General features: G+C 45.7%; 1 protein-coding gene across 5 annotated transcripts in view; it reads left to right on the top strand.

The window, feature by feature from the left end:
* LOC126544472 (uncharacterized) overlaps positions 1-27,390 on the top strand; it is a 79,156-nt gene that overhangs the window by 20,096 nt on the left and 31,670 nt on the right. For all 5 annotated transcript variants that reach the window (XM_055061503.2, XM_055061501.2, XM_055061502.2 and 2 more), the window contains exon 9: positions 12,655-12,753. In XM_055061503.2, coding sequence (XP_054917478.1) covers positions 12,655-12,753 — 99 coding nt within the window. The remainder of the gene's footprint in view (positions 1-12,654; positions 12,754-27,390) is intronic.

Here is a 27,390-nt window from a genome sequence, read left to right as displayed (position 1 = left end):
TTTCACTCACACACACACGCAACACAATCGCAACACAGCACAGAAACCAAGTTCTCCTGACAAGTGCGGCATCAGCGGAAGAACATTGTTATTTTCGTCTGGAGATTTTTTTTTTAACAGCGCTTCGAATAATTTTGTCCTCTGCAAGGCTTAAGCACTGAAGCGCTTTCTCACTCAAACTATTCTTCGCGCAGCACATCTTCACTTTGCTGAGGTACTCCAAAGCGTCTTTGCACGGGACATCTGGGTCTGTTGTCGGGTCGATATCGTCATCCGACTCGTCTTCGGTTGCAGCTCCGCGCTACCGCGCACTGCTGCAACGATCGCATCATCCGTGCACGCTTCCTCGCAGACGGGAAGCTCCGACTCACCGGCATCGACATATTCTTGGAAGATGTCTGTGGCGGAAACAAACTTGTTTTCAACGAGGCTGGACCACATGTCGTCGGTGTTGACCGTCTCATCGGCAACATTGTCGCTTGGCTCATCAGCATCAAGAGCCTCTGCATTGCGCACGAAGCCTGCTTTGTTGAAGCACTTGCTTAGTGTAGTGGCTTTTACCTGCCACCACGAAGCGGCAACCATATCAATCCCGCCCCTTAAATTCACTTTGAAGGGACACTAAAGGTTAATATTAAGTCAACGTGGACTGTTGAAATACCATCCCAGAAACCTCGAAACGCTTGTTTCATGCGAAGAAGAGACTTACTTTAAGAGAAAATGCGTTCTAAAGCGTCTGTGTACCTCTAGCGCAGTTCAAACCACCCGCCCTGCGATCGAGGAGGGGTGACGTCATGGTCTCATAGTGACGTTGCGCCGTCGCTGAGTAAAACAGCGCCCGCAGACGGCGCTACGGCTTTTCTGCGCAAAGCAGAAACGTGCGGCCAGAAATAGAGCCAAGACAGAGCTGACAGCAGCGCGAAAGCGGAACTATGGTGGCTATTGGAAGAGCAAGCGCGCAACGGCAACTTCGACGCTCGTTGCAATGGACCACCCTGACAACGACACATTGGTTCGCGATGCTGGGCTCGACTTCAGCGATTTAAGCGCTGATGAACTTGACCTGTTACTGAGGGCTCGCGCTGCCGGCATCGTTGTGTACTACTGCGACGGCAACTGTACGTCATGGCTTTACATATTCGCACATTTGTAGCTTTCCCTTCGTGAAAACCAAATGCCGCACTCACCGCCTCGTCTTCAACCTGCAGTTGTTCTTGCGCTTCGGAGAATGCAGGCAGGACCAATGGAACAGCGCTACGGGAAAGCATTGCTTTGGAAGGCACTCCACACGACTTCAGTAAGTCGGCGTTGAACTCGTAATCCTCTGGATGAAAGTGCAGCGAGCACACTATGTGATTTTTTGGCTTTTTGCCAAAGCGCTGTGGCAGAGGTACGGCACTTAACCACTTCGAATGGAGAGGTTCACTCGTTGGCACACAGTGATAAGTAACGTTGGATTCGCCGCTGCAACTGCCCTTGGCCAAGTTCCGCGGACCATTCGCGCATCCCACGACATCACATGGACGTGGCATTCTTGCTGCTTGTTCCAAATGCAAGTTTCGCAAGCCAGCAGAACCAACGCAGTACGACGCGATAATGAAACAACTGAAACTCCAAAGCGCGCGCGGCGCAAAGTATAGTGCGCAGAGTCGAGCAAAAGCGAAGCCTTTTGACCACCCATACTACTCAAGGGTAACGTCAAAATGTTATTTTTTCTTAGAATCGAATAGAAGTAGACAAGTACCATTTTATTCCGTCTTATAATCTAATGAAATGATCTTCTTAATACGAGTAGTTGAGTACTAGTGACATAAATTATGTTGAGGAGTGCGTTCGTCATTGGGCTAGTACCGGAATGTCGCTGGGGGCTCTCATTGAGTTCTATGAGAGATATATCAAAACCCATGCTATAACCGGTCCCACACTAAAAGCGGTTACGTTATAAGTGGTCTGCACTGTATAAGAGTCATTATTTTGCTTTCAGTGCAGTCTCAAGCAACATCTATGTTTCACGCATGTATCGACAGTCAATCATAATTCGTGACTGAAGGGGATATCCAAAATTTTTATTTCCACATGCATCTCCTTTTTATTTGTATTTGATAATGATCAATTTGATTAGCATTGAGGTTTACTAATTTTTTCAAAGGGATTTTATTTACTGTGTACTTTACTAACCCCTTGCTTCTGATTTCTATTTGAATAAAATAAATGCTGCTTCTTATTATTCAAACTAGATTAAGTCGTTTTGTTAATATTTTAGCATGTTTACTAGAGAGTGACAGCATTGAGCAACAAGGTGTCAGCCTGTCTTAACATAAAACAAGGTTCTGTGTCACTCAGGGAATCTTTCAAAGGTGCTCAGGGAAAACCTGGAAAACTCAGGGAATTTGGAAATGTAAGCTTGGTAGACACCCTGAAATGATTATCATCTGAAGAAACTGAATTGGGTTCCTGAACCTGTTGCATTCCTGTTCTTGAGCATGATTGTCTGCTCCAGCTTTGTTCCCTCCTTCAGAGGGATGACTTTGTAATGACTGCAGAGCTCTCATTGCAAGCGTTTCCCTTTTCGTTTATCCTGTGTGTCTGCATGCTGCAGTACCTCATGTACCTGCGAATTCTGTGAAACCGGTGTGGAATCCATATGGAATGAGATATCCCCCCCCCCCCCCCCCCCAATGTCGTTGCTTCACAGGGCACAGTTTATATAGTTGAGTAAGACATCTAAAAGCTGGGCTATAGAGTTTTGAATACCTTGTTCGAACTCTGTAATTGTGTATATTCGTCAGAATTAACTAAAGTACTTCTAAAATTAACTAAAAGAAGATCAACTAAAATATTCTAAAATACTAAAATGTTTCTTCATGGCTGCAACACACCATGAAGAAAGTGCTAAACAGAAAAATCTCCACTTGGGGATACACGCCCACGTCCTGTTTTAAGGTGGTGTCAGCCTTTTACAGGGTACATGCCACCACCTTCCAAAACTAAAAAGGCAAAACTTCCCACTAAATTTGGTGATGTGAGAATCAAAATGGCAGTCCAACAAAAGGCCCCCTGGCAGGTCACATTGCCTGCAATTGTTGGTGCTGTGCAATTAGCGACACTGCTAAAGTGGAAGCTTGGGCGAGTTGGTGCAGCATGCTTGAGATTTTGAAACAGCACAAATAACTGAAGACCAGATGAAGAAAGACACTGACACAACCGTCACTCGCAACTAAAGTTTATTCATGTAACAGTGCAATATATACTTGCGCAGTCTACAAGATTGGGCGCAAAGCTGGTGTTAATGTAGTGCTTACTGCCCCGAAAAAAACTAAAAAGCCTCTGCCGACGCGTCAATGCTGAAGAGCCGACAAACCAGGAAGGGTGCACGACTAATCACCAGAATCGTTTTGTGGAGTGCACGGAAGCCGTTGTGTATTCAATACCTCTGAAATGTGGAAAAAGGTATGTAGGGCAAACTTCTAGATGCACAAATGAGAGACTGAAGGAACACAAACTTAGCGTCGAGCAGGCTAACAGGAATCTAGGCATACATATCAGGGATTGCCCCTCAAAAGATTGCGCCGCAGAATTTAGACGCTGTAAAGTGCTGAAGAAACACAATGACCAGCTGGTCCGGGAGATAATTGAGGCGGCCGAGATTACCAGACTTCGTGACCAATGCGTTAGCACGCCGTCCTTGTTACTGACAAAAAAAGAACTTGAGCTTTTGCTCGTGCAACCGCTATCTTGAGTGTATAAAAGGAAAAAAAGTGCTTGTTTCACATGATGTGCGATCACGTGACTACGACACGTGAGGGCAATGTTTATAAGAAGCCGTGTTTCTTTCGGAAAAAACAGCGCTTGTGGTGTCTTCTTGTCTCGTCCCTTGTCTACATTTTGCGCTGTTACTAGCAGGATAAAAGGACAAATAAAGAGAAGATGAAAAAGTTAGTAACGTTTCACTTCATGAACGTGTGTGACACACAAGCATATGGGTGCTATAGTGCACACACAAAGCTATCAATCCTCTGTGCACCTAGACGCCTATACTCTGTCTTCGTAGCACATCGCTTTCAAGATAGCGGCCGAGTGCGGTCATGTCATATGCAGCAGCCGCTGAAGTATGACACCCTACCCCCAGTGCCTTGCATACAATGGAAGAAGGTCACTTGCTCCCTGCTTTCCTTCCTTGCGCGCACAAGATTAAGCCACCATCATCGGCTCACCATTGCATGCTTTCACCCGCACATACAACATACGGCACTCAGGGAAAATGTTAGCACGAGACGAACCCAGTATGTCCATACTGCACACAGAACCCGTAGCAACTGCCAGAGAAGGTCAACCCAGCATGTCTCCACCTACGCTTCTCCTCTGCGACGTTTCGCTCTAGGTGGTGCTGCTTTGCCATGCGCTCGGCACACTCCTTCATACTTTCCCCAGCGCGCAATTTTCTTCTCCATCTCCAGGTGCCTTCTTCCTCCAGCGATCACTTCACTTGTGGGCCATGTATGCTTGCGCGTAGAAGTAAAAGGCTTGACAAACACTGTGGGTTGTGTCCATGCTCTGTACAGCTATATAGTAATGGTGTAGAACTAAACAATACTTAACTGCTGCACATTGACATATAAAAAAACTTAAAAGGGCCCTGAAACACTTTTTGAACATAATAAGAAAATGTGGCCGATCTGTAGACGAGGCTCCTGTGAACATGTGAGCCAAATGTTATTGCACTGCATGCAGCAGGGAATTTACAATCTCTTGTCAAAAACAGTAAAATATAACTTGCTGTCCCCTTCACAATGTCGTCAGAAGCTATGTTACAAGCAGCCAAGCAGGCCCAACAGGTATGCTCTCGTGATCGTGAGAACATCCTCAGTAATAATGTTATTACTAAGCTTGAAATAAACAAAACATACTCATCTGTAATCTCAAAAGGCCAAAAAAGAATTATTTGATCTTAGCACTTTTAGTCTACACATGCCAGTTGCACTTAGCTGCATCTGCTCATCGTGGCCTCTGACATCGCACTGATGTGCTGCGTAGCATTGATACCGCATCCACCATGGGGTGCCGTGACGAGCCCTCTCCTCGGCTAGACGCTCTGACAACCGCGTGCTATGATTGGTCTGTGCAAGTGACATAGCTTGCACAGACAGTATTGTTCATGCCTGAACTGGAAGTAGCGTTGTAAAGAAACAAACGAAAATGCCCAAAGTTTGGGCGGGGCCTTGCCCCCTTACTGAACCCCCTGTGTAGCTTCCAGTGTGCTAGTGGAGATGAAAGAAGAGAGAAGGCGGGTGCATTGATGAAATAACTACCTTGTGAGGCAACATCCTTTAATACAGTCGAACCCGACTATATCGAACCCGTTTACATCGAATTATTCCATATATCGAACAATTTCTGGACACGGTATAGTTACAATGAGTATATATAGCAAAAATTACGCTTACATCGAACAAAACTAGTAGCGACTCCCGATATATCGAACGTCAAGCGGCGGAAAGTGCCCCCGGAAGTTGGCTTTCCCTCGCAGTGACGGGAAAACCCGGCGGCGCGGCTCCATCCAACCGCTCTCCCTACGTGACCGCGCTACCTCGGAGCCGCCAACACCCCCCTACAAAAAATGATCCTGGCCCGCCCGCCCGCAGCGCTTGCTCAGACAGCCAATCAGAGGCTCTTGTGCCCTCGTCGTGCAAGATGGCGAAAGCAGCGAAAGTGCGAGTTGTCTCGCGGCTTATCTGATTCATTGTGTGCGCCTTCTCCCGCAGTGTTGCCGTGATGAAGCGGCAGAATTCGCCTTTCGTCGTGGAGCTCGAAATCATAAATCGGGTCGAACGCGGTGACAAGTCGGATGTCCCCGCAACGTACAAGATTCCGAGGTGCACTCTCGGCACGATCATGAAGGGGGAAATTAGGGCTAAAGCGGCCTAACTCGCGACCCGGTGCCCGTAGTTACGCCCGTGGCGCCCGACGCATACGCACGGCCGTGTACGAGTGGTTCATCCAAAATAGCTTCAGCCGTACCGACTTCCGCGTGCTCGGTGATGACTGTAAATTCCGATTAATGCGACGAAGCCGTTGCCGTTGTTGCCGAAGTTTGGAGCGAGCTGTCAGAATTTCCGGAAGAGTTTGACGAATCAACGGTGGACGAGTTTGTGAGCGCAAATGATGGTGTCGCGACCACGGGAGAGCCGAGAAACGAAGACTACATTGCTGACATCGTGCCGAGCACAAGTGAAAATGGGCACAACGAGGAAAGCAACGACAGTCTTTGGCCCACATCCTCCGAAGTGATTGGTGCGCTCGCACTAGTCCAGTGCTTCTGCGCGAATACGGAATGTTGCGGCCTCAGCTGCTCCGACTCCTTAAACAAAGTGGAAAAGTGCGTGCCTCGCACGCAGCGAAATTGCCCAAGCAGAAGAAAATGCAGGACTATTTCGTGCGAAACTAAGCTAGTTTCATCAATAAAGTGATTTTATGAATGGTATGTGCTTTTATGACATCCAATTATTTAGCAGGCTTATATCGAATTATGCTCTATATCGAACTGATTGGCGTTTTTTGGCGAGTTCGATATAGCCGGGTTCGACTGTAGTGAGTCCATTCTATGATTAGTTAGAAAAGTGTTTCAGGACCTCTTAACATTTGTGGCATCACCTCACCTAACTCGGTAGTGGCACAGCTTTTAACGAAGAAAATAGGAAGACTGCAGAGGCTTGGTTCTGTAGACACTGTTTAGTTTCTGGCTACTCTGCTTACACAAAGTGCGTTGAAAAACCTGTTGCCAAAAAGGGGGGGTCACGAGCTGATGGCTTCTAATGCCAGACATGTTTCACATCTTTCTTAGAAGGGGAGTCAATTTATGCATGACACGGGTAGTTTGAGATCATTGAGAGAGCCGTTTTGTCCTGCACAATGAATGTAAATTGATATTGCCATGCCAGTACTCCGCTGAAGAAGAGGTCAACGCATGTAGGCATGAGTGTTTGTGTCAAGGCGCAGTGAAGAAGAAGTCGCAGTTGCGCTCAATATTAAAAAGGCGACCCGCCGCTGTGCCTCCTGAATAGTGCTCTACGACCCCTGTTTCTGACGTTGCGACACTGGTGGAGGTGCTGGAGCCTGCAACCCCATGCGGGCAACCCCTGTTCGAAGCCGTACACCCAGTCCCAAAGCTCCAACCCCTGTTCGAAGCCGTACACCCAGTCCCAAAGCTCCACCTCTCATAACGACTCTAGTCCACCGTTTCAGTCGGTGCCTGCTCGGCCTCAGCCCGGAGTTCCCTCCCGTTGCGACTCTCACCAACATGGCTACATCATCGGCACTTCTCCCTCCTTCACAGACGGCGCGTGGCCTTTCCCAGGTGACACTTGAACACCATCGCGTGCCCGACATCTTCCATGGCGATGCTTTTGAAGATGTTGAGGACTGGCTTGACGAGTACGAACGTGTCACCCTGGTCAATCGCTGGAACGACCAACAAAAACTCGCCCATGCTTATTTCACACTTGAAAACAGCGCTCGTACGTGGTACGCGAACGGGGAAGCGAGCTTCCAAACATGGGGCAATTTTCGTCGTCAGCTGCCCGATACATTCTCTAACTCGGACCAGCGCGATTACGCGCAACAATTTATTGAGGCTCAGGTACAGAAACCCAACGAAACCGTCGCGATGTATGCATAAGATATGGCCCGTCTGTTTCACCGAGCTGACCCGGATATGACGGAGGCAAAGAAAGTGCGTCATCTTATACGGGGAATTAAAGAACCGCTGTTAGCTGGTCTTGTCCGAAACCCGCCAACAACTGTCAACAAAATTATCAAAGAAGCGACTGTCATCGAGTGGGCACTTCAGCAACGTTGCCGCCACTTCAACCTCCAGCCAAACTACACACCAATCAGCTCTGCAGCTCCGATTGTTGACCGCACTTCTTTACGCGACATGATTCATGACATCCTGCGTGAAGAGCTGCGAGCCCTCGGCACTCCTCCTACGGAGTCGCCAGGAGTTGCGGCAAGCTTTCTCCTCACCAGCCCCATGTCCAGAAACACGTCCGCCGACCTATGCCAACATGGTCCAATGTCCTCCCCCTTCACCTCCGGTAGCACCATTTCAGCCACAGCCCGTTCCCGTGCCATGGTGGCAACGGGAGTCTGTGACACGACCTCCAGTTTGCCGTACCAACTTGTGGCATGCGGCCGGCCGTCGACCAGTCTGCTTCCATTGCGGCGAACCAGGTCACATTGCCCGCTACTGCCCCCATCCACATGCTGGAGTCAGCTCCTTTTCGCCTGCCTCTTCCGTGCACTTCGACGACCGTCGACTAGCCAGGCAGCTTCACCACGTTGTCGCTGGCAGTCCCCTTCCCCTGTGCCCCCAAACCATTAGAGTTTTATCACGACATCGGCAGGGGTGGTCGCGCTCCCCTAGTCCGCGCTGGGGAAACTAACGGCAGGGACCTCTGGGGGGAAGGTTGCCCTGTGTTGAGACGCCAAAAATACCTCCCACGCTCCCCACGAAGGCGACCTGACGATGACTACTACTCACGCCGACGAAGACGACCTGACGGCAACGAATACTCACGCCGACGACGTTGCCCGTGCCGATCTCAGCATTCTGGTGGATGGACATCACGTCACCGCAGTTGTTGACACTGGTGCAGACTTCTCGATTATGCGGCAAGAGCTGGCTGACCGAATTAGGAAAGTGAAGACGCCGTGGACAGGGCCGCACATCAGAAGTGCCGGGGGTCAGCTAATGACACCAACGGGCACATGCACCGCCCGAATCCACAGCAGTAATTCCAGCTTCGTTGCCACTTTCGTCAATCTCCCCAACTGCTGCAAAGACCTCATCTTGGGGATGGATTTTCTGCGAGATCACGGCGCAGTCTTAAACATTCTGGAATGTATGGTGGCATTTTCTGCCAGGCCATATGGCGACACAGTGAATGACGGGCAACATGAGCGTTTGCGAGTCGCCGACAATGTGACCATTGAGCCGTGATCCTGCCGCCTCGTCTCTGTATCATGCAGGATGCCCTACCACGGGGATGTGATCACAAAGCAAATTGTTGCACTATTGCTGACGCAAGGCATTTCCATTGCTAGAGGCATACTCGACATGACTCATGGCCATGCGGAAGTCTTTCTCACGAACTTCAGCAATGAACGCCGTCACATCCAGAAGGGTACCGCAATTGCGTACTGCGATGACATCACCCAAGTTGCAGATTGTTTCGCTCTCCAAGCAACGACCGTCCCGCCCTCGACTCATTTGTCTGTCGACGTCAGCTTCACCCTGTCGCCTTCCAACCGGCAGCGCCTATTCGAGCTGATACACCAGTTCGAAGATTGCTTTTCGACTGTGTCAACGGTCGCACAAACACCACTGACCAAGCACCGTATCATCACGGATGATACTATGCGGCCGATTCGACAAAATCCCTACCGTGTAGCTCCAAAGGTACGCGTAGAGATTCAAAAGCAAGTGGAGAAGATGCTCCAGGATGATTTAATACAGCCTTCGAAAAGTCCTTGGGCATCACCCATGGTCTTAGTCAAAAAGAAAGACGGCAGTTTGCGATTCTGCGTCGATTACCGCAAATTAAACCAGGTCACGAAGAAAGACGTCTATCCGCTGCCACACATCGAACATCGACGATTCGCTGGACAGGCTGCGGCATGCACATTATTTTTCATCAATGGACCTACGAAGCGGGTATTGGCAGATCAGGGTCGATGAGAGCGATCGTGAGAAAACTGCCTTCGTAAGCCCCGACGGCCTTTACGAATTTAAGGTCCTTCCTTTCGGTTTGTGCTCAGCGCCTGCCACTTTTCAGCGTCTAATGGACACCGTACTTTCAGGCCTGAAGTGGCAAACATGCTTGGTCTATCTAGACGACGTCATAGTGTTCTCAGCTACATTTGAGGAGCACCTAAGCCGGTTACTCGCTGTTCTCCAAGCCATACACTCGGCTGGCCTGACGTTAAAGCCTGAGAAATGTCGTTTTGGTCTCAGTGAACTGTGCTTCCTCGGCGACGTCGTCAGTCACGAGGGTGTACAACCTGATCCAGCGAAAATAGACGCTGTGGCAAAGTTCCCCAAACCTTCCGACAAGAAGGCAGTGAGGCGCTTCTTGGGGCTGTGCACCTATTACCGACGCTTTATTGCGAATTTTTCATGTATTGCTGCGCCATTAACATGCTTGACACAAGACAATGTTCCCTTTCTGTGGGGGGAAAATGAGCAAGTAGCATTCAGTGAACTATTTCAATACCAGCAGACGCCTCCTGTTCTTGCACACTTCGACCGAGGTGCCCCTATAGCACTTCACACTGATGCGAGTAATGTTGGTCTAATGTGCCATACTGGTACAGTGGCAAGATGGCTCCAAAAAAGTAATCTCCTACGCTAGCCGAACTGTCTCTCATACGGAGGAAAACTACTCAACTGCCGAGAAGGAATGCCTCACCGTGGTGTGGGTGGTTATAAAATTTCGCCCGTATTTATACAGCCGTTCATTCAAGGTTGTCAGCGATTATCATTCTCTTTGTTGGCTGACTAACTTAAAAAACCCATCTGGCCGTCTGGCGCGCTGAAGTCTTAGGCTTTAGGAGTTCGACATAACCATCATTTACAAATCGGGAAAGAGGCACAGTGACGCCGACTGCCTCTCGCGGTCCCCTGTCGAGTTTGCAGGTAACAATGACGTGGACGTTGGCATTTGTGGCCGTCGTCGACGCCGTCACTATCTCACAGAAGTGGCACCACGATCCAGAGCTGCTCCCACTCATTAATTTCTTGGAAGGTCAAAGTAAAGACGTTACGCGACTCTATGCCAGGGGACTGCCGTCGTTTTGTCTGCGAAACGATGTTCTATATAAGAAGAACTTTTCTGCCAGTGGCAGCACGTACCTGATTGTCGTTCCGGCATCACTTCGAGAATAACTACTAAAAGCATGCCACGATGAAACCACCACAGGTCATCTAGGCTACATGAGAACATTGTCCCGACTCCAACGGAAGTACTACTGCCTGAAGCTCCCCGCTGCTGTAAAACGTCACGTACAAACATGCGGACTGCCAAAGACGCAAAGCGCCTCCCGGCAAGCCCGCAGGTCTCTCATATCCGGTCGAGGTACCAGGCCATCCATTCGTCCTAGTTGGAATGGATTTCCTGGGCCCATTTCCAACTTATACAGCCGGCAACAGATGGATCATTGTTGCCACCAATTACCTGACACGCTACGCGGAGACTAAAGCTACACAGTGGGACACAGCAGCCGAAGCAGCTCATTTTTTCATTGAAAACAACGTCCTTAGGCACGGCGCCTCAAAAGTAGTCATCACAGACAGGGGAACTACCTTCACTGCTGAACTTCTTGACTCGCTTCTCAGACTGTGGCACAAGCCACTGGAAAACAACCGCTTATCATCCCCAGACGAACGGACTAATCGAGCGTCTTAAGAAGACCCTCACAGGCACGTATGTATGCATGTATGTCGATATAGAACATAAGAACTGGGATCAGATTTTGCCCTACGTAACATTCGCCTACAATACTGCTCGACAGGAAACTACTTGAATGACACCGTTGAGCTTGGTCCATGGTCGCAAAGCCACGACAACGCTAGATGCCTTGTTGTCGCACGAGTTTGACGACCTACCTACCGATGTTGACAAATTTACTCAGCACGCTGAAGAAGCCAGACAGCTTGCCCGCGTACGTATCTGCGTTAAGCAAGACCAAGATGCAAAACTGTACGATCTTCAACATAGGTCCGTTTTCTACACCCCCGGCGACAAGGTATGGGTCTGGATACCCATACGCCGTCGTGGGCTCCCTGAAAAACTCCTACGACAGTACTTTGGGCCGTACAGGGTGATCCGGCGGTGACAATAGCTCCAATCGCCGCAAGCACTTACTCGATGTGGTACGGATGAAGCCGTACCTGTCGACCTAACTTGCTTTTTTGTGGGTGTGTGTGTGTGTGTGTGTGTTTGTGTGACTCTGTCCTGTTGTACTCTGTCCCGTTGTCCCAATTAATTTGCGCATCAGGACGATGCTTCCTTCGGAGGGATGCAGATGCCGCACAAGTACTCCGATGAAGAAGAGGTCAACGCATGTAGGCATGAGCGTTTGTGCCAAGGCACAGTGAAGAAGAAGTCGCAGTTTTGCTCGATATTAAAAAGGCGACCTGCTGCTGTGCCACCTGAATAGTGATTTACGACCCCTGTTTCTGACGTTGCGACAATATGATGATAATGCACAAATGAAGAAAAAAGACAATGTCTTGAATGTGGCAGGGTCGCTTTATTAAGGTAGTTGTGTTTTCGAACTGATTAACATGCATATGGCAAATGAGTTCTGTGGAATCGCGCAAGGTGGAGGAAGTATCATGAAAGGAAAAAAATTGTCATCCACCTGAATGTTCCACAAAGCTACAAAGGTTTCTCAGAAAGAACACGTTGCAGTTGAGGAACATGCATAGTGCAATTAACATACATTGAACAACTTGAACAACTTCTAAAAAATTATTCGTAATTGGCTGCCTATAGGTAAAAATTTACAAGCACACTGGATGTGCAACACTTTCTGCTGCAGTGAGAAAGAACCAGAGAATCTAAATACTGTTGCATGTAAACCTTTTATTTACAGGTGCAAACTGGGAATTGATGCAAGAACAGCAACTGCGTAGCAAACTTGACAGCCCCAGCTTGGTCGCCATCTGGGGCCGCCAGACATCAGCAGCCATAGGTGAGACTGCAACAGTTTTTAATGCGTGGCTTCGTTATGCGGCGGCTTAAAAATATAACTGGGGGTTTCACATAATTTAAACCATTCTGTAAAAAAAAGTGGTGCTTTGTAGGTGAGGAACAACGGCATATTATTTTCACTTGTCAAGCCGCTGAGAATAACTTTTCTTGCTGACCACTGAGCAAATTAGCTAAAATCAGTTGTGCAAAAAGTTTAGCTCATAAGCTATGTTTGAAGAGTTGGGAGATTTCATTAAAAAAAACTGTGATGCGATTGTTTTCACAGATATTATGCAATTACTTGTACGGTCTCGGAATAAACACGCAAAATATTAGAGCACGTTGCAATCAAGTTGTGAAACTTAATTTGAGTATGTGTGAGGGGGGTGGGCAAACAGTGCTTAGCAGCATTGCTTGGCACAGATATACCACCAGCCCAGGCATACCTTCTACATGCAGGCTCTATGCACTATAGAAAGGCTGTATCCTACCTAACACTGATAGTTTTGCCAAAGATGCTAGAGAAACTGAATTGTAGATGTATGATTCACGGATTGGGCTATTTAAGGAATTTATATTCAATCTATTGTCACATAGTGAAGTACTTTCACTTTTAACCCTTCCAGAGGCAATTTTTTTCGCCATATGCGACCGCCCAGGGTTGATTTTTTTTATTGCAGATTCCAATTCTTCTGAGGGACCTATTTCGGAAAAGATTTACCGTAATTTTTCTAGGGTGACCGTAAAGTGAGAAAAAATTTTGCGCTGGTATATGTGTACTGTTTATTCATGAATAACAACAATAAAAAATGAAATAAACTTATAAGAATAAAAAATTTGATACATTGTTATACACATAGTTCAAGGCTTAGAAAATACGCACACGAGAATATTTCGCAAGTGTCAAATGTTTCTGCTCTTACACTAATATTTACGTCCATAGTGTAATCGAACTGCGTAGGTGAGCGCACTCAAGAAAACTGTGGGGCTTCATGCCCGTCAAAAAAGCAAAATGTGTGGCAAACTTCCGTTAATCTTCATCGTATCGCCAACCAGAGGCGATTAGTTTTCACGAGTATCCAAGAAAGGAAGAAAGAAAGGAACAGGAAAAGCATGCACGGCGGCAACTTTCCTATGCGCACCCCTGTAAGCACTAAACGAATGAGAAACAGGTGGTTGCCCTTTGAGCGATTAGTAATGAGATAGCCATCAGTTTTGAGAGTGAAAGAAGCCAAAACCGCCCGCATGCGCCAATGTGCGAGCGGTACTATATAGACGCGCCAGAGCAAACTAGCTCTAAAACAAACCATGCAACGAAAACCGAGAGAGGGAGGTGCGAGAAAGAAATTCCCTGTAGTCCCACATAGTGGCAGCACATGCCAGAAAAGAAAAAGTTAGGAAATTGGGGCGCTTTTTTAAACGTACAGACGGCGCCGTAAATATACGGCATCGACCATTTTAGACTTGCTCGTGGCGCCATATATTTACGTCATTGACCCTGACAGGGTTTAAGCATGCTGCATGACTGAACTTTTTCAGGTCTTGGATGTACCATCGAGTGTATGCAAGTGTTAAAGGGCCCCTGAAACGGTTCGGACAAATTTTGTAGACGCGTAGGGTACAGCTAAAGTTAATCATTCGCACCACAGTTTGTGTGAAACGTCTCATATTAAGAGGTCTACGGATCATTACAAGTTACCCTCCGCCATAGTCATGCATTTTCTCTCTTCAACTCGTTCGCCGAGTGATCGGGGCTAAGCACCACCTTCACTGGCTCTGCGTCATGATGGCACGTCGTGTCGTCGACTTCCGGTTCTCTAGGAGCGCGCGCGCGAAGCCTCTCCAAGCTCTCCGCCAGCTGCTTGGCAGTCGATCCCAAGCGAGAGCTATCGAAGCAGCGTGTGTTGCGAGCATTCTGTCGCAGCGCCGAACGTGTGTGGTATCCTGGTAACTCAAGCTGATGAAGAAACTTTAGCGTAGACGTACGTGAGCTGCCTGATCGGTCTCCACGGTCCAGCCACCCGTTTGCGCCGAGCCACCAGGTGGCTGCACCGTGCAGACCATTCACATTTTCGCTTCTGCTCATCCCGTGAAATGACACGCAAGGGGACATGGTCAGGCCCTGTGCCCTGTGCCCTTGCGCTTGCGTTTGCCCTAATACCGGCCTCGCGAAACACTATTGCGTTAGTAATCTTCCGGTGTAAAGTGACGGCCGCAATCGCACAAATCCTGGCGCCGATTGGATAGCGGCCGTCCGATGCGCTGCAGCCAGTCCACTCGTCTGCTGCCTTGCAGAGAGACACGATGTCGCAGCTTAACATATTGCCAGTCACTACATTTGCAGTCCACAACGCAACAAAGTCGAATCATAGTGCTCGCGAAAAGGCTGAGACCGACTCTGACCACGGAGCTCTCGTGAAAATGGAGTGCGTTGTAACACAAGCAGATGATGCTTGCTGTGTGCCTGAAGTGCTTAAGTGTAGTGAGAAATTGTTCTTATGCATTCTCTTTCTGTTACTTTCTTTTTATAGAAACAAATTAACTAACATTTCAACTATTACGAACATCATTTGTTCACCATAAAGGTGGAAAAATTATAGATGACGTGCCCTGGGTAGCCATTCGGATAGCTCGCCCACATGATGTCAATTGGGTGGTTTACGTCACATGGGTAGGGCCAGCTGAAAATTCTGCCGAGCAGTGAGCTGCGATCGGCAGCAATGTACATATTTAAAACCTTATAATAAATTACACGCTTTATGCGGAGCACTTAGATGCGTCAATTAATTATCAGAAGGACCTACTCTAACGACTCAGTACATCTGTAGAAAATCGTCAAAATCGTTTCAGGGTCCCTTTAAATGGGCTGACCAGTAAGCTGATACGTATATCCTGCAGGATGCATCAGAATCTTGGGGAATTGTCACACACATGCAAGGAGGGACCCGCTTGAAGGTCATATAAGCATATTTTCACACATATCTTTACGCACATTTTACATACATGCATGCAAGGCATGCAGTCCAAGCGACAATGCATATCTGGCCATCGGAACATACAAGTTGCTCGTCTCTCACCCATATCTTGATCACACCACCAGTGCAAGGTATTGGCCCCAGGTGTGGCCTTGACAGACACTGCGAGCATCGCTCAGATGACGTCAGGGCCAGGACTTAAATCTGTCTTCTGCTAGAGTCCGGGCAGCGTACACATGCGTCTCATAGTGTTTGTTCACTAGTTTTGTGTGGTAGTACACTCCTGACGGTACTTCAAAGTAACTTTTTCGGTTCTTTTCGTCTGTAAATGTTATAAAAATGACTCAACAATCCATTTCCTAAAGGCAGTTGCTGTGTTTACAGTGCCGGCCTATGGAGGTTGGTGCAGCGCATTTCAAGCTTTCCACACGTGATTTTAAAACCTGAAGTGGCAGTTCAGGTGGCTAATCATAGGATAAACAGGAAAAATGGGATCAAACACCTAAGAGACCAGGGGAATATTTGTACAGTGCAACAACCATGCAAAAAATGCTTGCATATAACTTCTACAGTATTTACCTTGATTTTAATCATTATAACTTGCCTTGTCACGAGCAGTAGTACATGGTAAAACACCCTGTTTTCGCATTGGCCGACGGACGCGTGAAACAGTAGCATGAGGACTGAACACTGAAATTTAGATTCTGCTAGCACTATTAGACTGCTTGCCAAAAGTGGGCTGTTCGAAACATTGCACTGCACAAGTTCCTTTAGTTTTCCTCTTTAAGGCAGCACAGGCTCGGCTCTGCTGTTCTACCAAGGGACACCCATACACTCGAGCTGGCGCTGTAAAAAACTGCTTCGTCGTTTCAATTCGATGTTGTAATGAACGGATGGGTTTCACAAGCGTGTTGGCACATTTCTGGTGCCGTTGTGAAAGGGGTGTGCCGTATTGTCGAATAAAGGCTACTGCGTTATATGAACTGCCCATTTACCTTTAATACCTTCACTCTCGAAGGTTTAGCTCATCATCATCATCATCATAAGAGTGTTTTATGTCCACTGCAGGATGAAGGCCTCTCCCTGCGATCTCCAATTACCCCTGCTTTGCGCCAACCGATTCCAACTAGCACCCGCGAATTTCCTAATTTCATCGCTTCACCTAGTCTCTTGTCGTCCTCGATTGTGTTTTCCTTCTCTTGATACCCATTCTGTAACCCTAATGGTCCAATGGTTATCTAACCGGCGCATTACATGACCTGCCCAGCTCCATTTTTTCCTCTTGATGTCAATTAGAATATTGTCCATACCCGTTTGCTCTCCGATCCAAACAGCTTTCTTTCTGTCTCTTAACGTTATGCCTAGCAATCTTGTTTCATCACTCTTTGCGCAGTCCTTAACTCTTTCTCAAGCTTCTTTGTCAGTCTCCAAATTTCTGCCCCATATGTCAGCACTGGTAAAATGCACTGATTGTACACCTTCCTTTTCAATGATAATGGTAAGCTTACATTCAGGAGCTGGCAGTGTCTGTCGTATGCGATCCAACCCATTTTTATTCTTCTGTGAATTTCCTTCTCATGATCGGGGTTCCCTGTGATTAATTGACCCAGGTAAACATACTCCTTCACAGACTCTAGAGGCTGACTGGCGATCCTGAACTTTTGTTCTTTTGCCTGGCTATTTATCATTATCTTTGTCTTCTGCATACGAATCTTCAACCCCAGTCTTACACCCTCAGCTCAGGAGCTTCTATATACAGTGAACGCTTGTTAATTCGAACTTCAATAATTCGAATTTATGAATAATTCGAACTGTACAGTTTGGTCCGGCCAAGCTCCACAGAAGTCTATGTATAAAAAAGCCAGTTAATTCGAACGAGAGAAGGTTCCGCCACGAATAATTCGAACTACGCGCCACCGTGCCGGCGGCTTGGCGCCGGGCACACGGCCAGGGAAACGCGCTTACTGCCAGCACACAAGGCTGCGTCGCATCCGGTACGGAGAGAACGGTGAAAGAAGGCAAAATCGGGAAATATCTAACCGGCACCGGGTCGGCCAGAAGGCAGCGGCGGCTGCCTCCTCTCCGTTCTACGTGACCTCCGAGACGTCTTGCCCGTTGTGAATCTCGAAGGCTTTGCAAATCTTGTGTAGCTGCTAATGTTGTGCGGCAGATGGCGCGGAAAGCACCAAAACACAGCGAATCAAGTGCTGCGCTTGCAATCAAGAACCGACGAATCGGGGCCTTCGCAACCTTCACATGTTCAGCGTAAAGCCCCTAAACTTCGTAAAGTAGTGACACTCTCCTCCTCCGCCTTCCCTCCTCCTCGTTTCTCCTCTCTTTCACGCTCCCTCCTCGACCGTGGCGCCACCTACAGCGCTCGAGCGTAGCAACGGCGCCAACATGCGCTCCTCGCCACTCCGTAGACGCTTCACGAGCAAAAATGGCACTGATGCACGGTGCGAGGGCCCATGTGATGCTATTAGGCCAATAGCGACGCCGCGTCGGCCTCGGCCAGAGCACGCGAGGAGGAGGCGGCATTCTTCAAAGCGTGGCACTACTTTACGAAGTTTAAGGGGCTTTAGTTAAGCGTCTTTGTCTCGGCAGTCTTCATCGGTTGTGCATGTTTGTTTTCAGCTTAGGAGGTACCGGCCGTTTTGTGATGTTGTTAAGCCTCGGCTAATGTTCGTTTCGCTGGACATCGGTGGTGTGGCACAGTCGAACCCAGAGCTGCGACCAGAGATGGCGTGTGCCCGCGGCACACGCCATCACTTTCTGACACGCCAAATTTCTGACATGCCCTACTGCTTCCAAATCGCAGTATACTGTTGTTCTCCTTCACTTTCGTTAGTTCGAACTTTCATTAATTCGAACTGAAGTGGCTTCCCCTCGCAGTTCGAATTAATGAGCTTTTACTGTATATGTATGGGACAGAATAAATCATATTTATTGGCAACCAATGCATTGATAATAATGAGGTTCATTGCATTTTAAAGAAAACGTTAAGAGTGAGTAACTGTAGAAGTGAATTTTCAATTTATTTATGGTAAACATTTTTCTTAGCAAGGTATTGCAAAATTGCAAGAAAGTAAAGTACCACATTTACAACTTTGTAACTCTGCAGCATAAAGCCATATCAATTATGTAAACTGCACCTAATAATACATGTGTAAAAAGGTGATGTATTTAACATCACTCTGACGTATATCTCTAATTTGTGACTAGGGCTCTTGCAAGATGCTTGTAAACACTTAACAATTCCATGTAAGCTGTAAACTCATGTATAAATCTTGTCTGCTTGAGATACTGTAAGGATGCAGTTTACAATATCCCAGGATCTGTTCTGTCTCCTCCCCTTTTTCTTTCTCTCTCTCTCTCTCTTTGAATAGCTAACGAATTTAGCCAATTTTTGAAAAACTATTTGAGGCCCTAACTCAAAATTCTGCTCCCTAAAGTTGCTAGAGTTCTTTTCTCGAAAGTGCAAAAAATTCTATTCAAATAGGTCTAGCAGTTGTTTCACGAATGCAATTCCACATTTTACATGTACTTTAATAGAGAAATTGGACTTGGCCCCGAGCTAATGCTTCCTCTGAACCATAAATTCTTTATTCGAGGCAATTTCTGTCCCAATATTCATGATGTGTGTGAGGAAACCATTTTTAAGCTTTACGGAATTTTTGAAAATTGCCTGTGGCCGATAGCACAGTTTTTGTCCCTGAGCTGGATTATTTGAAGAGGCAGACGTTACCAGCATGAGAAATCTAAACACATAATAATCTAATTAACCAGAATTCACTGATTAACTTCCTAATTAATTATTTTACAGCTCATATTACAATTTACAAATTGTAACCGGTGAGCTTGCAAGACATGTCCACTTGAAATGAATTTCCAGGATGACACCAGTTTCGAGATGTTATTTCCCCAAAGTGTGGGATGAAAATACTTGGGTGTTTTGAGTTACTTTCATGCTTCAATGCATAAAAGAGCATTTTATTAAAAAGATAAGCGGATCAAAAGTGCATTTTTACTGCAAGTTTAATGGGCACTTACCTCCAAACTGGTGCCATTCTGGAAATTCATTCAAAGTGGATATGCCTTGCAAACTCACCGGCTACAATTTGTAAATTGGAATATGTGCTGTAAACTAATTAACGAGGCACTTAATTAGTGCTTTTCATTTCTGATGCAAGTTATGTCCGCCTCTGGATAATCCAGCAACAGGCGATTTTTAAAAATTCCATAAAGCTTGAAAGTGATCACTCCGTATATGTGCTGTATTATGACACACAGTCGTACTAAGAGCTCTGAGCAACACTTTTTCTGAGTGGTTGTTGCAGGGAACAGAGACAGTTGTAGCAAGTTAATTCGTAGAAAATGCTTGCCTAACTCTTCCATTTGCGCACTATTATAGAACAACTCACAAGGTCAATAGAAGCTTGATGGAAGGTTTGCAAGCGGTATCAATCTTATATGCGTATTTACAGTGTTATAAATGGTAAGGTTGCTTTTCTGTGTAAAATAGTGTCTACCGTAATAAGTAATAAAGGGAATCAGGCGCATATGCATGCTGACTGGTCAAGTTCGAATTATTCGGTGAAGGCCAACTTTAGGATCGAAATAACAAAAGTTCACACCCATCGGCACTGGCCGGGACCTTCGGTCGAGTTTGAATTAACCAAAACATCGAGTTAATGGAAGTCTACTGTATACATTTAAAACCACTCATAATTACCTTTACTACAAGTCTAAATAAAACACAGCTTCTTCAGACTTTAGTTTTCCCTCCCATAGATAAGAACCTGCATGCGTACTGCTTAAAATGCACCTACGCAAACTCCCTCCTGCTTGGACCTTCGCAAGACCTGATGTATTGCATAAATAAAAAACACGGCTACAGACCAGCTGCTGTATTACCCGGCAGACAACTAGGCAGTGAGCACATTCCTTAATAGTGTGCGCAGCTAGAGAAGAGAGTGGCAAAGGCAATCCAGAGCAGGACACACAGTATCAACAAATAAAGGGCAACAAGCTTGTGTGATGTACTCAGATGAGGTCACCCGCTGAGATGAGGTGTCGTGCGTCTGCTATACTTATTCCTAGCCACGCAACCTAACTGGGGTGTATTAACAGGTGCTGCATGTAAACGTTTGATGGTGCTTTATTGAAATGTTTGAACTCATTGCTTTCACGCACTAGGAACCTTCTAAATGTATACATCAGTGTTGCTAAAAGTAGTCACTACACTAGTTAACATGGTTCTCATTTTGTGATGAGCCACAGAATTGACATTATGGAATAGTATCAAGACGGGCATAATATCTGAAATTAGGAAATTTTCGGTTTTGCATGTGGAAAGTCGGGATGCAAACTGCCAAGCTTACAAAAGAACCTTAAAGGAGTACAAAACAATGCAAGCTAGGCATGGCACTTTACATATGCAAAGGCCCCTTTGGGTACCCAAACCCGTTAGCGTATGCAAAATCTAAAACTCCCTATTATGAGAAAAAAGCTTTACTTTCACGTGTTCGAGGACAGGGTTATCAAAATACAGTAAACCCTCATTAACTCAAACTGTGGTGTCAACTCATGTGTCTCTCACCTTTTTTCTTGAAAAGTTATTGTGCCGTACCCCATTTCACTCGGCAGCAGCTCGCTAGCCGAGCCAGATGCTACGCCAGGCTGTGCTCCCTGCTTATCTTTCTCTATTCTTTCTATCACTGCTCGCGCGCACTTGCTTGGCTGCTCGCTGCCGCTTCGTTGTGGCCTCACGCAGCAGCAGCAGTGGTGAACTAGGAGTCTAGTTTTTTCCCTCTCATTTAGGGTACTGTCAGTGACGTATGAATGTGGTCACAGCATATTAATTGTGACCTTGAGCAAGGTGACCAGCACTATTGAGCAGGCATAATTAGCCTACGTGCTGCACCCAAGCGAAATCAGTATGCAAGCCCACTGCATTTAAGCAAGATCACAGCTTGATAAGGATGCTTGCTTGATGCTCGCGCGATGGTGAGGCGTAAATGCCACTCTGCTAAAAGTGCAACAGTTGCGAACTTCTGCAGTTCAGTTTCAGTTTTTGAGTGAAATTGTCTGGCATTCATTACAACGCAGAAAGCACTGTCAGCTTTTTGGATGTCTGGAACTGGTTATGCTCAGGTTACTGGCTTAAAATATTGCATCAGAATCAATTGTGTTGACTCATTGCCAAGCATGTACGTTTAATTGGCACCGTTCCAGTAACACTGGTGCTAATACACACGAAAGTGACCGAGAATATATTACTGGCAGTGTTTTTGAAAGGCTTTATATGCTCTATGCACAGCCAGTGAGCTTCTATTTTTGTAATTTTGCTCATCTCGAAACTCCGCTTATCGTGAAATTTCTTTTGGTTTTTGCAGCTTTGAGTTACAGGTTGAACAGTGTATGACATATGCAACTACATGTGTGTTGCATAAATCGGAAAGAAAACCAAAAACAAGAATAGCAGTAGTCTGATAAGACTTATGCCATGGTCTTGCATGCCTATAGAAATGGCATATTCATTGTAAACAAAGAAACGGAAGGGTCATTGATACCCCACATCCTTCTCATTATGTGGAACCCTCATGTGGGCCTGCTTATTTACACTTTACCAAGACTGTCTTTTGATTTGGTGCCTCTCTATGCAGCAGTTGACATGTGCAGCTGTTTCTGGGTATTTGTGTTTCAAGACATGTTCCCCGAATTGGTTGTCGAATTTACCAGTCACTCCATGCATTGTAGCATATCAACTTCAGGGATGGAAGTGCTGTGCTAATTGTGCCATCTTGCGCCAAACCACCGAGCTGCGTCAACTTGCGCCGAAACACTAACTTCCAATGAAGTCGCTAAATTTTGCGGAATGTTCGTGTGATGACCACACAGCCATGTGTTGGCTAGCATTTAGCCCTAGAAGCCAAGCTTAAAGGGACACTAAAGTGAAAAATGTTTTCTTCTGCATCAGTAAATTACCGTTCTACAACACCAAAAACACCACTCTTACAACGATAAGACGTTTCGTAAGCCAGAAAAAGCGCAAAAACGAAATACGGGTGGCGACGCCTACCTAAGTTCTCGCACCTGGGGGCTGTGACGTCTTGGATTTTGATGGCATCTTCTAGGGCCTACTAATTATATATAGCGGTGCAGATTGACTACATTGCGTTCTAAAGAAACCGAATATTAAACATGGCAAGTTTCGGGAACCTTTATTCAGCCAACGCGGCCCAAATGCGAAAACATACTTTGGAATCCCTGACGTCACGCTGACGTACCAGCGCTGGGGTTTCGGCGCGAAATTCAAATACTGATACTTGGAACTTCATTCTCTTATCTAATAATCAAGCTATCTTATTGAAATGACTGCCTGCAGGGTTCTTAAACAATGCTGCATTAGTCTAAACTGATTTATTGTTTCGCTTTAGTGTCCGTTTAAGCAATCCATTTCAGCATCGGCATCTTTTTAGTGGAGGCGCATTGTAACTTGGCCATAGGAAAACGAAACTCCTTTGTGCCTTGCAATGCATTATGAATGTTTTATGTAAGTCTTACGAGTTTGCATTATATTCAGACCAGCTAAAGATGATTTAAACTGGCGCTCTATTTATGGGGCAGTCGGGAAAGAAAACTGCGCTCTTAGCTGAATGAATAAGTAATACGGTCTGTCATTATACATTTTAGGGCTTGCTTGTACACCCTATTGCTAAATCTGTGTCAATTAATGACAAACACCATGTGTGTAATGTTAAAATATATTTTGCTCATGCACACCATCTGGTTACCGGGATGGCAGTGTGGCACGCTGACAAACAAGCTACTTGCTTTTGTGAAGCTTCTTGACCAGAAATATCCCATGGCAACCGTAATTGTCACTCATTTTCACTCTGGCTACTCTATATTCTGCAAACCGCACCATGCAAAATTAGACTTTTGCAGCCGCAACATGCAAACCGAGCAGTTTCTGTTTTAGTCTACCGTAGTGGCCAAATGGCAGCCGTAAAGGGTCGAAGAATACACGAACGACAGAAATAGTATTCACAGCAATGATGTTCATGATGAGACTTGCACAGATCCAGTCCAAAAGTTTTAAGAAACCATTTTTTAGCATTTAGAGCATCGGTTGTCGTTTTACATTGACTTTATGAGGCGGCCCTAATATTGGGGTTTGTGCAAAGTATTGGTCAGCGACACTGATAGGAAAGCCACTGGGCACTTTCTTTCCCTCTATTCCTTTCATAGATGTCACAGTTTTTTCGTCTTTCTTCTGCCAAGTTAGTGGGATACTAGCAAACATGCAATGACCAACAAAGTAACTTCGCATGTATTCTGTAGCACTCTCCTATGTCAGCTGAATGTCAACAAGAATTTAAAAAAATAACTGAGGGCTTTATGCGAACAGCTTTCAGTGTATGTTGATGGGTGTTGTTCGTGGTGGTCACAATCAGTATTTCTTGTTCATTGTGCACGAATACGTCTAATTAGCAAACTTTGTAATCTTACCTAATTGTCGAGATGTCAATGAAAAATTTGTGGAGGATGTTGAAACATAAGCGATAACTGGATTTAAAGCAACCTAGGATTTGCATTATCCAATATTCTTATCCATTAAGTGAGGCAATTAATGTTAACTAATTAAACACAAATATTAGATGCTTGTGCACAACGAAAAAGAAACTCCTGACTAGCATTACCAAAAGCCTATCAACATATAGTGGGGGCTGTTTGTGTAAATCCCTTAGTTATTTTTTTTTTCTTGGCCACATTTAGTTGGCACGTCGAGTATGTAACTTAAAAGTGATTCCCGAGAAATGCAAATGGGTTTTCTTTGTCGGGCATGTGAAATTTTTTTCATTTAGTGAACTTCCTCCACCTTGCTGGCTTCCGCAGAACTGATCCATCATAACCTAATAGTGTTCTGCAAAGTCAAATAAAGAACACCTTTTCTTGATTTGTCTGTATTTCACTCGTGTGGAACCTTACGAAGCATGTTCCAAACCTGTTCCAATGCGCAAAATTCGCTGCTCGCAGAGCTGCTCCATGACTCCTTGGGCCGCTTCCATCCCTGAACTTTCAAATGATTGACTAAAAAAGGGAAGGAAGCATGTTTCTGGTGTCCTTTTGTAATATTGTCTTCTGTCAACACAAGGGCGAAAGTGAAAGCATGTGGGCTTGTTTAGGCACAGAAATGGTTTGTGTATATAAGGCACCACTTTCAGCCGATGCTTATTCGTGTAATTTGATTAAAATTCTTGCTGCATCCTTCCTTTGCCTTCATTACAACCAGCAACCCCTTTGGTCACTGTAGGATGAAGGAAACTCGCAGCCAACACTAGACACCCAATGGTCAAGTCTCTCTTGCACCTTGTGATGGCACATTTTTGAATGTGCACTATAGGCGAAGAACTTCGGTGGCATTCTTTGCTATCTCAAAATAAGACAGTTCAAAGGGTAAAAGCTTTTTTGTTCAAAGGTCAGCATAGACTGCTAATAACATAACTTGCCAGAGTCGCTGATATTTGCACTGTCAGTGGTCCAGCACCATAGCCAAAACAATGTTCAAACCTGTCGACATGCAAAACACTTGCAAACCAAGCATCTGTGCATCTGTGCACAGTTAGAAGCATGCGACCGAGATGTTTCCATCCTTTTAAATTTGCTAACTTACACCTGAGCACCAGCCTTTACTGACGATCTTGGCATAGCAGACAAAATAACAAAAAAGAATAGAGGAAAAAGGAAAATGTTTACATTGCACAACAACTGTGATGCCAAATAGCGACAATGCACACGTTTAAGGTGGAGTTTGGCATGGAGTGCATGCTGCTGTCAAATGGCTAGAGCAGAGCGTTGCCTCCGAAATTGGGCTATGCATGTGCAGTGGCTTCTTTGTTGCCTAGGTAACCCCTACATGTCCACAGCTTTTGCCATGCTTCCACAGAGTGCCTCATACCACGTGACTTTTTACAGTGCCTGTAATGGAACATACAACACGCTGTCGCTGTGGCAGATGCACTGTTGTGCTCTTTCTTTTCTTTCTTCTTTTTCTCTTTCCTCATTCGTTCGTTCCATGTGCCCTCCTCTGGATTGCCCTTGTTTGTCTGCAGACAAATTCTCCGGCAGCCTTACTGTAACTGATATTTTGTCTTGTACAGCTGCACTATAAGCAGGGACAGTATTCTCGGATGATCACAATAGAATTTACTTTCACTTTGCTTGACAAGCATAGGACGCATCTGGCATCTGTGCACAATAGCATTCTGGCGCACTACGAACCAAGCATACTGTCTTAGCCTAGTGCCAAGCGCGCTGTTGTCCATTGGTGCCAACATGTGAGCTGCTAGTTGCGTGAAGTCTCATGAAAGTGAAAGTATCTCGTAAGGTGATCATCTGAGAACATCATCTCGCTATGTGTTTACTACATTGAGCTCTATGGAAGGGCAAGGAAGTCGGAAGCCGTCATGTTATATCATCATGTTATATCCAGATATTACTAGCATGCATGGTACTTGGAACAGTTAGGTTTTTCCTTTAAACTTGCAAGGTAATGTGTGAAAGACACTGCCTTCCCATTCAGCATAAAAGAACCTAAAACCCTGTCCACTGCATACTTCAATAGTATCACTAAAAATGGTGGATTTGTTCACACACTATTATGAAACTTTTTGTTCCTCTTTGTGGTTTACCCAGATACTTTTAGCAAATGAATATCTGCAGCTCTAACTAGGTCGTGATCGTGCTGTAGTTAGCTTGAATTCATGTATGGATCTAGCAATTCCAACACCTCTCTTCATTATAGAAATGACTGTTGCTACTCTGATTTCCTTCTGTTGCTTCCATTTTGATGATTAGACAGCAAGTATACTTCTACCCACGGTCTTCAACTCGATAGTTTCGTAAAAAAATTTCTAGAGGGAAGTCTGGACACTGCAATCATTCAGCTACCATGGGAACATTAGGTTACGATGGCCCATGCATGGATTTAGCTGATCTTCTGTTCGTGTGGCATTATTTTTTACACTTTATCGTCCTATCTTTTCTAGCAGTCAGTTTTATAAAAGCAGTCTCTGTGCACGTGTAAAAAAATCATTGTGAGTTGTTGCATATACAATGCAATAAAAAAAAAAAATGTAACAGCCGTTTGAAACTAGAAAGGGCGAAGTTTAGGCAAATCCATGTACTACCCATTATTCACATGCAGACTGAACGGTTATTACTTGCCGCTGCTATTGACACTAGTACCACAGTTCCCTCTAGTAATTTTTGTAGAAAACTCATCTGTTCAACTTGCACGGCATGCATTACATTAAGGGATTAACCCCTGTCTTCAGAAACGCATCTTAACTTGAAGCCCATGCTTGACTTAATATAAATGCGAACGCGCCTAAGACACTTATTGCATTTCCTTTGGTGCGTTCACAACAGGCATCGTTTAAATCAAGTCAAGCGTGGGTTTCAAGTTGAGATGCATTTCTGAATACATACGTTAGAGTGTGAAGGCTGTTTATCAGTACACGATAACATATTTTGGTGCCATCAGGATCGTCAAAAGTCATTTCTGGTTAAATTATGAATATTTATGTAAATCCAAAGTGCTGGGGTACAACTAGACATCCGGAGAAATAAAAATTTTGAAATAAGTTAGGGATTTG

The sequence above is a fragment of the Dermacentor andersoni genome, chromosome 1, assembly GCF_023375885.2.
Source record: "Dermacentor andersoni chromosome 1, qqDerAnde1_hic_scaffold, whole genome shotgun sequence".
Classification (NCBI taxonomy): domain Eukaryota; kingdom Metazoa; phylum Arthropoda; class Arachnida; order Ixodida; family Ixodidae; genus Dermacentor; species Dermacentor andersoni.
Note: the sequence above shows the minus strand (reverse complement) of the source record. Positions and strands in the feature narration are given on the sequence as shown.